Source organism: Ranitomeya variabilis, chromosome 7, assembly GCF_051348905.1.
Source record: "Ranitomeya variabilis isolate aRanVar5 chromosome 7, aRanVar5.hap1, whole genome shotgun sequence".
NCBI classification, from domain to species: Eukaryota; Metazoa; Chordata; class Amphibia; order Anura; family Dendrobatidae; genus Ranitomeya; species Ranitomeya variabilis.
Window position 1 is genome coordinate 11,352,468 of NC_135238.1, and position 13,188 is coordinate 11,365,655.

Sequence of the window (13,188 nt, forward strand, 5' to 3'; positions counted from 1 at the left end):
TATCACTGTGTTATCTGTGGTGTTACATAGGACTGCAGGTGACATCTACTACATTATCTGTACTCAGAGAGATATCACTGTTATCTGTGGTGTTACATAGGACTGCAGGTCACATCTCCTACATTACTGTGCTCGGAGTTGTCACTGTGCAGGACATTCCCAGCTCTGCTGCATGTGTTGTTGCCGCCCCGGCTCTGCCCCGTTTTCGCCTCTTCACACCCTCTGTGACGTAGCCGGTTTTGTCCCTTATATTTCTCCGGGATGCGGTGCGGTGAGAGCGGAGCCGGGGCCGGAGGCGACTGCAGAGCTCAGGATGGAGACGTATGTGAGTACCGCAGAGCGAGGGGCACCTCCAGGACAGAGGTCGGGGTGACACATCTGCTTAGTTGTGGATGCGGGCGTTTTTCCTGTCTGTGCTGTCAGTCTTCACTGCAGTTCTAGAATTGTATTCCTAAATCGCCTCTATGGCCTGAGGTGGCTGATAACAGGGAGTGAGAGATACAGTTCTCTGCACAGTAAATAAATATACATTAGAGGGAGAATGTTCTCTGAATGCAGCCTGCAGTGTAAAGCATAGAGGTTTTATCATGAAACAACCTTTTATTAAAATCCTATCACCCAATATAACAAATCTTCTGCCTTTTTATTTGGTTCATTACCTCGGGGCTCCCCTGGTCAGGGTTCAGTGTTATATTAGAGGGCAGGCGTCTCGCTGGGATCTTTTGTTTTGGCAGTTTAGGTTCTGACCACCAGGTGGAGACAGTGCACAGACCCTTCCTATGTGTTGGTTTCTTAGTCTTATCTGCTTCTGAGAAAGCTGGGTGTCGTAGACCAGAGTTAAAATCCATACAGACATCTTCGGGGAGGGTACATACCACCTGCACCTTAAACATGGGATTAATTATAACTGGGGTAGTGGGAAACTAATCATAACTGGAAAAATGGAAGACAGCTGACACTTCAATCTCCATTGAAGTAGAGACCTCCTGCAGTGACCAGGTAATTACAAGAGATTTGCTCTGAGAGCCAGACACTAAGCTTGGGATTCATTTATTCAGAGGTGGAGAAGTACACTTCCAAGGCATGAGCTTACTCTGATCAAGGCCCTGTCTGAGATTCTTTGGAGCCAGTGGTTAGTGATGAATATTGGGGTTTGCATCAATTCATATATTTATGGCAGGTATATTTTCGGTGTCGTAGCAAAAGCATGAACATAATGCATTCCCTCACATCACCGTAAGGCCGGTTTAACCCCTTCAACTGAATATTGGTCAAAAGGATGATGCTATCCATGCCATGTTTCACTTCCATAGAAAGGTTATGAGAACAATATCTCCTGCCTGGGACCTCCAGAGGTGAAGATATCCTGAAAGTTGGGGATCTCATAATCTGCTAAAACAACCAGCACACCCCAAAACCAGTCTTCATATGAAGCCACCAAGTGGAGGAATGAGAGTGTGACCTTCATCTAAAAAAAATGAGTTTGGGTTTCTGTCAATGTTCATTCTGGAAGATGTAGCTCGCTGTGAGAGTGTTCCACTTTCTTAATCACAGTTCTTCGATCCATAAATATAAGAACCATTCTTGTGACATCAGGTTTAGGAATTCTCATTGGTTATCCCTATTATTCTATGTAATTGTAAATATCGTATTATTTTGTTCCCTTTTGTATCATCTTTGTATATTTGTTATAAGCACTGTCTGTCTTTCTGGATTAAACATTTAATAGTTCTGTTCCTTTTGTTCTGTAAACCGCACCCCTGAAGCCATACACTGCCTGTAAAGGGCGTCCAATCGGCCGGTATAAACGATTGGTGGTGGAAACGAGTAGTTCTTTTGTTATTGTGGAACTGGCAGTGACTGTATCAGGGAACGTCTACAGCCTAGTAGTGGAAGCCGCCGTGGCCTCGTCAATCACTCGTCGGTCAATGATGTAATAGTCCTGACTAGGGTTGAGCGAAACGGATCGGTCATTTTCAGAAATCGCCGACTTTTAGGCAAAGTTGGGTTTCGTGAAACCCGAGCCGTTCCCAGTGTGGGATCGGCCATGCGGTCGGCGATCTTGGCGCCAAAGTCGCGTTTCGTATGACGCTTGAACCGCCATTTTTTCAGCCAATGAAGGAGTGTGGGCAGTGTGATGACATAGGTCTTGTCTTGCTTTCTGCGGCGTCACGGGGTGGGGGTACAAACGCCATCTTACCGTTTTGGATGTAGCAATGTACACAGTCGAGAGAGAGAGAGAGAAAAAAAAAATCCCCATTGACTTGCATTGGGTTTCGTGTTTCGGTCGCCCCCCTCCCCCCCCCCCGACTTTTCACAATAATCGGCCGATTTCACATGATCCGACTTTTGAGAAAGTCGGGATTCACGAAACCCGACTCGATCCTAAAAAAGTAAAAGTTGCTCAACCCTAGTCCTGACGATTGGAGGCAGGGGAATTGCATCTCCTGAACAGACTGGTGGCAGCAGTGGGATCTGCGCTTTCTCTTTGGTGTTACCCCTAACACTAGGTGACACCGGTGCGGCCGCTGTAGGGGCTTAAGGTTGGTGTTTTCCATCTTTCCGAGACTCCTGATAATCTGGTGATACAGGATAGGGCCACTCTTCAGTCTGGGGAAGCTGGTTTACGCCTGTCCACTCTGACTACAACCTTCTCCCTCTTCCAGGACACCTCTCAAGAATACTCCGACTTCCTCTCCGCGGTCCCAGAGGGCACGTTCTACAGGTTCCCCCTCATCCCGGTTCATGGTGTTCCCCTGATGAAGCCGATTGCGACATCCTGGGAGAGAATAGAAAAGTTCCAGGCGAGGCCGGATGACCTCCTGATCGCCACTTACCCCAAAGCAGGTAGGGCCGACCTCCTGCGACCTGCCCCATCATTAGGGCTCCGACTCCGGGTTTTTATAATGTATCAGCGTAGCCTAGCACATCAGTCCTGATAGTTTGTTACAATGTATCAGTCTGAATCCCAAAAGATTGTCATAGTTAGACTCATTGTAACGAAGCATCAGCTGTGAGAACTATGAGGGTTCAATTCCCTGTAAGTAAGCAGAGGTAGTGATGGTAAACTCTGTTCTGCGCAGGGACCACATGGATGCAGGAGATCATCGACTCCATAATGAACAAGGGAGAAGTGGAGAAAACCAAGCGTGCCCCCACACACGTGCGTTCGCCCTTCCTGGAGATCTGCTCCCCCCCTCCGGTGCCATCAGGTGAGTACACAGTGCCCTCTGGAGGCTGGAGCCCCCTGCTGGTAACTATTGTAGGGTTCTTACTCCAGAGCTGTATTCACAGTGCAGCTAAATGCTGCTTGCATTGCTGAAATCCTGTTGCGTGGCATTGTGGGGCGTGTAGATTATTTGTACAGATGTTTGATGAGGAGTCTCCCAGCAATTCATGCTCTCTATAGACAGAAGTCTGCAGAAGTGTGATTGCAGCTCTGGAAGTGGCTACATGTAAATCACTGGAGACTGACTCCATTTTCTCTCTAAAGGGATTGACCTGCTGGAGGTGACGCCGTCCCCGCGGCTGGTGAAGACCCATCTACCCTACGAACTGGTGCCAGAGTCCTTCTGGAAGGAGAAGTGTAAGGTCGGGAGCCGCTCCTCATTACCCTACAAAACAGCCCTCATAGCAGAGACATCCACGACACCCGCACCCCACTGCCACAATAGTGACATCCACGGCGCCCGCACACTCACCATCACAAGTGACATATAAGCCTCCTATCATAACAGAGACCTCCACGGCGCACCCCAAAATCATAATAGGCGTCCACAGTGCTCCCACACCTCACCATCACAACAAAGACATCCATGGCGCACCCCACCACCATCATAAACGGCGTCCACGGTTCCCCCACCCCACTATCGCAACAGAGACATCCATGGCACCTCCACACCCACCATCACAAGAGTGACATATAAGCCTCCTATCATAACAGAGACCTCCACAGCGCACCCCACCACCATAACAGGCGTCCACAGTGCTCCCACACCTCACCATCAGAACAGGAATCCACGGTTCTCCCACTATCACAATAGAAACATCCACGGTGCACACCACCACCATCATCATGAGACATCCAGAGCATCCCCACACCCAGCAGAGACATCTCCAGTGCGCCCACACGCCAATACCACAACAGACATCCATGGCCCCTTCCCCATCACAGCAGAGACATCCCCGGAGCCCTTCCCACTGTCACAACAGAGGTGTCCTCAGCGCCCCCCCTTCAACGCAGACATCCTTGGCGCCCCTCACCAGTGACTACTTCTCGTTATTCTCGGTCAGGCTTTGCCCGTTCCACCTTTTGTCTCCCCTTGTTGTAGACGATTTACGTTGCCCGTAACGCCAAAGACAACGCGGTGTCTTATTACTTCTTTGATGTGATGAACAAGACGCAGCCGGAGCCCGGAACGTGGGAAGAATACGTGCAAAAATTTCTGAAGGGCGACGGTGGGTGAACGGGTGACTTCTGCATCCAGCTCTCTCCATACCTCCAGCCTTATACTCCAGAGCTGAATTCACAGTTCTGCCTCTAGTCATTTATAATCGGAGCTCCCTCTCTTGGTTAATATTGACCCAATGAATCGAGGGTGAGAACCCTACATCTGAGGACTCCCTCTCTAAAAAGCTCCCATGTCTGCAGCCTGAGAGCTAACAGTGAAGCAGCACAGCTCCTGACACTCTCTCTTCTTCCAGTGGCCTGGGGGAGCTGGTTCGACCATGTCCTTGGCTGGTGGAAAGCCAGAGAGAAGCATGACATCCTGTACATGTTCTATGAAGACATGAAGGAGGTGAGGAACTGGCTGACTCCAGAGAGAAGCAGCCGAAGGTCACTGAATGTCATTATTTATACAGGACCCCAAACGTGAGATCAGAAAAGTCATGAAGTTCTTAGGGAAGAAACTATCGGAAGAGTCCGTGGAGAAGATCTACAAACACACGTCATTTAGCGCCATGAAAGAGAATCCGATGGCCAACTACAGCAGCCTCCCCGATAACGTGCTGGACCAGTCTCTGTCCCCCTTCATGAGGAAAGGTGCGTCCAAAAAATGGATGGGGTATTAGAATAAAAATAAATAGCAGTTTTCATAGTGGCCACTAGATGTCAGCAAAGAGGAAACAGCTCAATTTAAGGTTGCTCGCTTTACGGCAAGCTGTAAATTCGCTGCTCTAAGCCTTTTCGGCAGTTTATCAAGCAGAAAAAGGTGTAAATCACAGGAGGAGCCTGACCAGGGGCTGTATACAGCACAGTACCATCATACAAGGCCCCCTACCTGTGTACTGGAGTCTCCCCTTGAAATTATCAATTGAATAATTAATTTTGTTTTCCTTTACAATTTTAGGGGAAGTTGGCGATTGGATGAATCACTTCACTATATCTCAGAATAAGATATTTGATGAGGAATATCAGAGGAAGATGAAGGGATCCAACCTGAAGTTTCGCAGCAACATCTGACGGCGCACAGAAGAGTTCACTGACAGCAAGCAGAGATCTTTGAGACGTCAATCACTTCCACAGCTTCTGCTTTAGTCCTGTGTATGGCTACTGCGGCTCCCCGGATGCCATGGTATACAGCGCCTGATGCTGAGCCGCCACAGACAGGGCAGCTCCATCTGTCTACTTACTGTGCATGAAAGGAAAACCGCACCTGACGTCCTCTATGGACAGAGACGCTTACATGCCCCCCTCCTCTGTCCTAGTTGTCGGCAATGATGCAGTGTCTCCGCACCTTCTCTCCCCTTGTAACACCCAGGACTTCAGCCTAATGCATTTTACCTGCGCTGATACACTGTAACAAAGTATCAGCACAAGAGCGACACCCGAGCTGCTGCTGAGTTCACCTCACAGAGGATCACCTACACCGGACACAACTGTAACAAACTCTCAGCTGCTGAAGTTCTAGGTCTGTAGCGTAATCTAGAATGTTCCCGCTCACTGACAGAAAGCGGAGATCCTGAGGTCAAAGCTGATAGCAGCTGAAAATTATTAATTTTTGCAATAAAACTTATAAAAGTTTGTATCGGCAACTTTTTTCTTGCATCTGTTTGTTACACTGTGAGGAGTTAAGTGGGGCAAAAGCTCTGGAGCATCCAAGAATCCGAGGCAGAACTTGTCTCCTCCACTATGCTTTACACTGCAACTCTGCTTCAATAAGGAGCTTCAATAAGGACAAGAAGGAGGAGCCTCAATATGAGGAGCAGCTTCAATGAGGCAGGAGTCCCAAGGAGTAGAAGGTGTGGAGCTCCCCATAAAGTATTCACACCCTCCTATTTCCATCTATTATAGCACCATTGATTCCATGGTGCTGTACATGAGAAGGGGTTACATACAAGTTACAGATATCACTTACAGTAAACAAAACAAACCATTACAGACTGATACAGAGGGGCGAGGACCCGGCCCCCGCGGGCTTACATTCTACAGGATGGTGGGGAAGGAGACAATAGGTTGGGGGTTGTAGGAGCTCCGGTGTTGGTGAGGCTGTAGCTTCGGTAGTGGTGAGGAGGCAGCGGGGTCAGTGCAGGCTGTAGGCTTTGATGAAGAGATGAGTTTTCAGGTTCCGTCTGAAGGATCCGAATGTGGTTGATAGTCGGACGTGTTGGGGCACAGAATTCCAGAGGATGGGGGATATTCTGGAGAAGTCTTGGAGGCGGTTGAGTGAGGAGCGGATGAGTGTGGAGGAGAGTAGGAGATCTTGGGAGGACCGGAGATTACGTGAGGGAAGATATCAGGAGATTAGTTCAGAGATATATGGAGGAGACAGGTTATGGTAGGTCAGTATTATTAGTTTGAAGTTGATCCGCTGAGGGAATGAGAGCCAGTGAAGAGATTTGCAGAGAGGGGAAGCGGAGGAGTAGCGAGGAGAGAGAGGAATTAGTCGGGCAGCAGAGTTAAGGATGGACTGGAGAGGTGCAAGGGTGTTAGAAGAGGCCGCAGAAAAGGATGTTGCAGTAGTCAAGGCGGGAGATGATGAGGGCATGCACAAGTATTTTAGTAGATTGACGGTTGAGGAAAGGACGGGTTCTGGAAATTTTTTTGAGCTGGAGGCGACAGGAGGTGGAAAGAGCTTGGATGTGCGGTTTGAAGGACGGGGCAGGGTCAAAGGTTACTCCGAGGCAGCGGACTTCAGGTACGGGGGAAAGCGTGATGTCGTTAATGATGATAGATAGCTCAGGTAAGGAAGATCTATGGGATGGAGGAAAGATGATGAGTTCAGATTTGTCCACATTGAGTTTGAGGAAGCGAGAGAAGAAGGACGATATGGCTGATAGACACTCTGGGATTCTGGACAGCAGAGAGGTGACGTCTGGGCCTGAGAGGTAGATCTGAGTGTCATCAGCATAGAGGTGGTACTGGAAGCCATGGGACTTTATGAGTTGTCCCAAGCCATCTAGAACATTCCGTAGATCTGGCAGCTTCTTATCATTGGACTCATTCCAGGTAACATCAAAAATCCACACAGCGAGGACGGAGCGTACTGTGACCCCAGATAAGAACAGACGACACCTGCCAAGAGTTTAATTCAAACCGTGAATAGAATGACAGTCACAGTGTGGACTGACAGCAAGTGATAGTGGGAGCAGGAATATAGCTCTTATAACATTCAGGGGGCTCGGAAGGCTTAGCGGTGCCCCCCAGAATAATAGATGGGGGTTAGAGGTTCTGTTTTCGCAGTAATCCCTCATCCCATTCTCTGATTTCCAAGGTATCAGTGTCCTGTACAGCGCTGATGGGAGTAATAATGAGGATATACTACAGCAGTGACATCACCGCTCTCCTGATATAAGTGATATACTACAGCAGTGACATCACCGCTCTCCTGATATAAGTGATATACTACAGCAGTGACTTCACCACTCTCCTGATATACAGTTATATGAAAAAGTTTGGGCACCCCTATTAATCTTAAGCTTAATGTTTTATAAAAATTGTTTTTTTTGCAACAGCTATTTCAGGTTCATATATCTAATAACTGTTGGACACAGTAATGTTTCTGCCTTGAAATGAGGTTTATTGTACTAACAGAAAATGTGCAATCTGCATTCAAACAAAATTTGACAGGTGCATAAGTATGGGCACCCTTATCATTTTTTTTGTTTTAAATACTCCTACCTACTTTTTACTGACTTACTAAAGCACTTTTTTTGGTTTTGTAACCTCATTGAGCTTTGAACTTCATAGCTAGGTGTATGCAATCATGAGAAAAGCTACTTAAAGTGGCCACTTGCAAGTTGTTCTCCTGTTTGAATCTCCTCTGAAGAGTGGCATCATGGGCTCCTCAAAACAACTGTCAAATGATCTGAAAGCAAAGATTATTCAACATAGTTGTTCAGGGGAAGGATACAAAAAGCTGTCTCCGAGATTTAACCTGTCAATTTCCACTGTGAGGAACATAGTAAGGAAATGGAAGAACACAGGTACAGTTCTTGTTAAGGCCAGAAGTGGCAGGCCAAGAAAAACATCAGAAAGGCAGAGAAGAATGGTGAGATCAGTCAAGGACAATCCTCAGACCATCTCCAGAGAGCTGCAGCATCAACTTGCTGCAGATGGTGTCACTGTGCATCGGTCAACTATACAACGCACTGTGTTTTTTTGCCGCCATGCAGAACGCCTTTTTGTATTACCAAACAACTCAATCTTGGTTTCTTCAGTCCACAGGACCCTCTTCCAAAAATAAATTGGCTTCTCCAAATGTGCTTTTGCATACCTCAGCCGACTCTGTTTGTGGCGTGCTTGCAGAAACGGCTTCTTTCGCATCACTCTCCCATACAGCTTCTCCTTGTGCAAAGTGCGTTGTATAGTTGTCCGATGCACAGTGACACCATCTGCAGCAAGTTGATGCTGCAGATCTCTGGAGGTGGCCTGAGGATTGTCCTTGTCTGATCTCACCATTCTTCTTCTCTGCCTTTCTGATGTTTTTCTTGGCCTGCCACTTCTGGCCTTAACAAGAACTGTACCTGTGTTCTTCCATTTCCTTACTATGTTCCTCACAGTGGAAATTGACAGGTTAAATCTCTGAGACAGCTTTTTGTATCCTTCCCCTGAACAACTATGTTGAATAATCTTTGTTTTCAGATCATTTGACAGTTGTTTTGAGGAGCCCATGATGCCACTCTTCAGAGGAGATTCAAACAGGAGAACAACTTGCAAGTGGCCACTTTAAGTAGCTTTTCTCATGATTGCATACACCTGGCTATGAAGTTCAAAGCTCAAGGAGGTTACAAAACCCAAAAAAAGTGCTTTAGTAAGTCAGTAAAAAGTAGGTAGGAGTATTTAAAACAAGAAAATGATAAGGGTGCCCATACTTATGCACCTGTCAAATTTTGTTTGAAAGCAGATTGCACATTTTCTGTTAGTACAATAAACCTCATTTCAAGGCAGAAACATTACTGTGTCCAACAGTTATTAGATATATGAAACTGAAATAGCTGTTGCAAAAAAAACAATTTTTATAAAACATTAAGCTTAAGATTAATAGGGGTGCCCAAACTTTTTCATATAACTGTAAGTGATATACTACAGCAGTGACGTCACTGCTCTCCTGATATAAGTGATATACTACAGCAGTGACGTCACCGCTCTCCTGATATAAGTGATATACTACAGCAGTGATGTCACCGCTCTCCTGATATAAGTGATATACTACAGCAGTGACGTCACTGCTCTCCTGATATAAGTGATATACTACAGCAGTGACGTCACCGCTCTCCTGATATAAGTGATATACTACAGCAGTGATGTCACCGCTCTCCTGGTATAAGTGATATACTACAGCAGTGACATCACCGCTCTCCTGATATAAGTGATATACTACAGCAGTGACGTCACCGCTCTCCTGATATAAGTGATATACTACAGCAGTGACGTCACCGCTCTCCTGATATAAGTGATATACTACAGCAGTGACGTCACCGCTCTCCTAATATAAGTGATATACTACAGCAGTGACGTCACCGCTCTCCTGATATAAGTGATATACTACAGCAGTGACGTCACCGCGCTCCTGATATAAGTGATATACTACAGCAGTGACGTCACCGCTCTCCTGATATAAGTGATATACTACAGCAGTGACGTCACCGCTCTCCTGATATAAGTGATATACTACAGCAGTGACGTCACCGCGCTCCTGATATAAGTGATATACTACAGCAGTGACGTCACCGCTCTCCTGATATAAGTGATATACTACAGCAGTGACGTCACCGCTCTCCTGATATAAGTGATATACTACAGCAGTGACGTCACCGCTCTCCTGATATAAGTGATATACTACAGCAGTGACGTCACCGCTCTCCTGATATAAGTGATATACTACAGCAGTGACGTCACCGCTCTCCTGATATAAGTGATATACTACAGCAGTTACGTCACCGCGCTCCTGATATAAGTGATATACTACAGCAGTGACGTCACCGCTCTCCTGATATAAGTGATATACTACAGCAGTGACGTCACCGCTCTCCTGATATAAGTGATATACTACAGCAGTGACGTCACCGCTCTCCTGATATAAGTGATATACTACAGCAGTGACGTCACCGCTCTCCTGATATAAGTGATATACTACAGCAGTGACGTCACCGCTCTCCTGATATAAGTGATATACTACAGCAGTTACGTCACCGCTCTCCTGATATAAGTGATATACTACAGCAGTGACATCACCGCTCTCCTGATATAAGTGATATACTACAGCAGTGACGTCACCGCTCTCCTGATATAAGTGATATACTACAGCAGTGACGTCACCGCTCTCCTGATATAAGTGATATACTACAGCAGTGACGTCACCGCTCTCCTGATATAAGTGATATACTACAGCAGTGACGTCACCGCTCTCCTGATATAAGTGATATACTACAGCAGTGACATCACCGCTCTCCTGATATAAGTGATATACTACAGCAGTGACGTCACCGCTCTCCTGATATGTGATATACTACAGCAGTGACGTCACCGCGCTCCTGATAGAAGTGATATACTACAGCAGTGACGTCACCGCGCTCCTGATATAAGTGATATACTACAGCAGTGACGTCACCGCTCTCCTGATATAAGTGATATACTACAGCAGTGACGTCACCGCTCTCCTGATATAAGTGATATACTACAGCAGTGACGTCACCGCTCTCCTGATATAAGTGATATACTACAGCAGTGACATCACCGCTCTCCTGATATAAGTGATATACTACAGCAGTGACGTCACCGCTCTCCTGATATAAGTGATATACAACAGCAGTTACGTCACCGCTCTCCTGATATAAGTGATATACTACAGCAGTGACATCACCGCTCTCCTGATATAAGTGATATACTACAGCAGTGACATCACCGCTCTCCTGATATAAGTGATATACTACAGCAGTGACGTCACCGCTCTCCTGATATAAGTGATATACTACAGCAGTGATGTCACCGCTCTCCTGATATAAGTGATATACTACAGCAGTGACGTCACCGCGCTCCTGATATAAGTGATATACTACAGCAGTGACGTCACCGCTCTCCTGATATAAGTGATATACTACAGCAGTGACGTCACCGCGCTCCTGATATGTGATATACTACAGCAGTGACGTCACCGCTCTCCTGATATAAGTGATATACTACAGCAGTGACATCACCGCTCTCCTGATATAAGTGATATACTACAGCAGTGACGTCACCGCTCTCCTGATATAAGTGATATACTACAGCAGTGATGTCACCGCTCTCCTGATATAAGTGATATACTACAGCAGTGACGTCACCGCGCTCCTGATATAAATGATATACTACAGCAGTGACGTCACCGCTCTCCTGATATAAGTGATATACTACAGCAGTGACGTCACCGCTCTCCTGATATAAGTGATATACTACAGCAGTGACGTCACCGCTCTCCTGATATAAGTGATATACTACAGCAGTGACGTCACCGCGCTCCTGATATAAGTGATATACTACAGCAGTGACGTCACCGCTCTCCTGATATAAGTGATATACTACAGCAGTGACGTCACCGCTCTCCTGATATAAGTGATATACTACAGCAGTGACGTCACCGCTCTCCTGATATGTGATATACTACAGCAGTGACGTCACCGCTCTCCTGATATAAGTGATATACTACAGCAGTGACGTCACCGCTCTCCTGATATAAGTGATATACTACAGCAGTGACGTCACCGCTCTCCTGATATAAGTGATATACTACAGCAGTGACGTCACCGCTCTCCTGATATAAGTGATATACTACAGCAGTGACGTCACCGCTCTCCTGATATAAGTGATATACTACAGCAGTGACGTCACCGCTCTCCTCATAGAAGTGATATACTACAGCAGTGACATCATCGCTCTCCTGATATAAGTGATATACTACAGCAGTGACGTCACCGCTCTCCTGATATGTGATATACTACAGCAGTGACGTCACCGCGCTCCTGATATAAGTGATATACTACAGCAGTGACGTCACTGCTCTCCTGATATAAGTGATATACTACAGCAGTGACGTCACCGCTCTCCTGATATAAGTGATATACTACAGCAGTGACGTCACCGCTCTCCTGATATAAGTGATATACTACAGCAGTGATGTCACCGCTCTCCTGATATAGGTGATATACTACAGCAGTGACGTCACCGCTCTCCTGATATAAGTGATATACTACAGCAGTGACGTCACCGCTCTCCTGATATAAGTGATATACTACAGCAGTGACGTCACCGCACTCCTGATATAAGTGATATACTACAGCAGTGACGTCACCGCTCTCCTGATATGTGATATACTACAGCAGTGACGTCACCGCGCTCCTGATATAAGTGATATACTACAGCAGTGATGTCACCGCTCTCCTGATATAGGTGATATACTACAGCAGTGACGTCACCGCTCTCCTGATATAAGTGATATACTACAGCAGTGACGTCACCGCGCTCCTGATATAAGTGATATACTACAGCAGTGACGTCACCGCTCTCCTGATATGTGATATACTACAGCAGTGACGTCACCGCGCTCCTGATATAAGTGATATACTACAGCAGTGATGTCACCGCTCTCCTGATATAGGTGATATACTACAGCAGTGACGTCACCGCTCTCCTGATATGTGATATACTACAGCAGTGACGTCACCGCTCTCCTGATATAAGTGATATACTACAGCAGTGACGTCACCGCG

General features: G+C 46.6%; 1 protein-coding gene across 1 annotated transcript; it reads left to right on the forward strand.

Annotated features, from left to right (window-relative positions):
- Window positions 1-137: 137 nt before the first annotated feature.
- On the forward strand, window positions 138-6,034 carry LOC143785284 (sulfotransferase 1B1-like). Its single transcript, XM_077274029.1, has 8 exons — window positions 138-325; window positions 2,667-2,847; window positions 3,084-3,212; window positions 3,494-3,591; window positions 4,332-4,458; window positions 4,705-4,799; window positions 4,864-5,044; window positions 5,352-6,034. Exons 1-8 carry the CDS (start codon window positions 173-175, stop codon window positions 5,462-5,464), a joined length of 1,077 nt encoding a protein of 358 aa, XP_077130144.1. The 5' UTR covers window positions 138-172; the 3' UTR covers window positions 5,465-6,034.
- The last annotated feature ends 7,154 nt before the right edge of the window (window positions 6,035-13,188 follow it).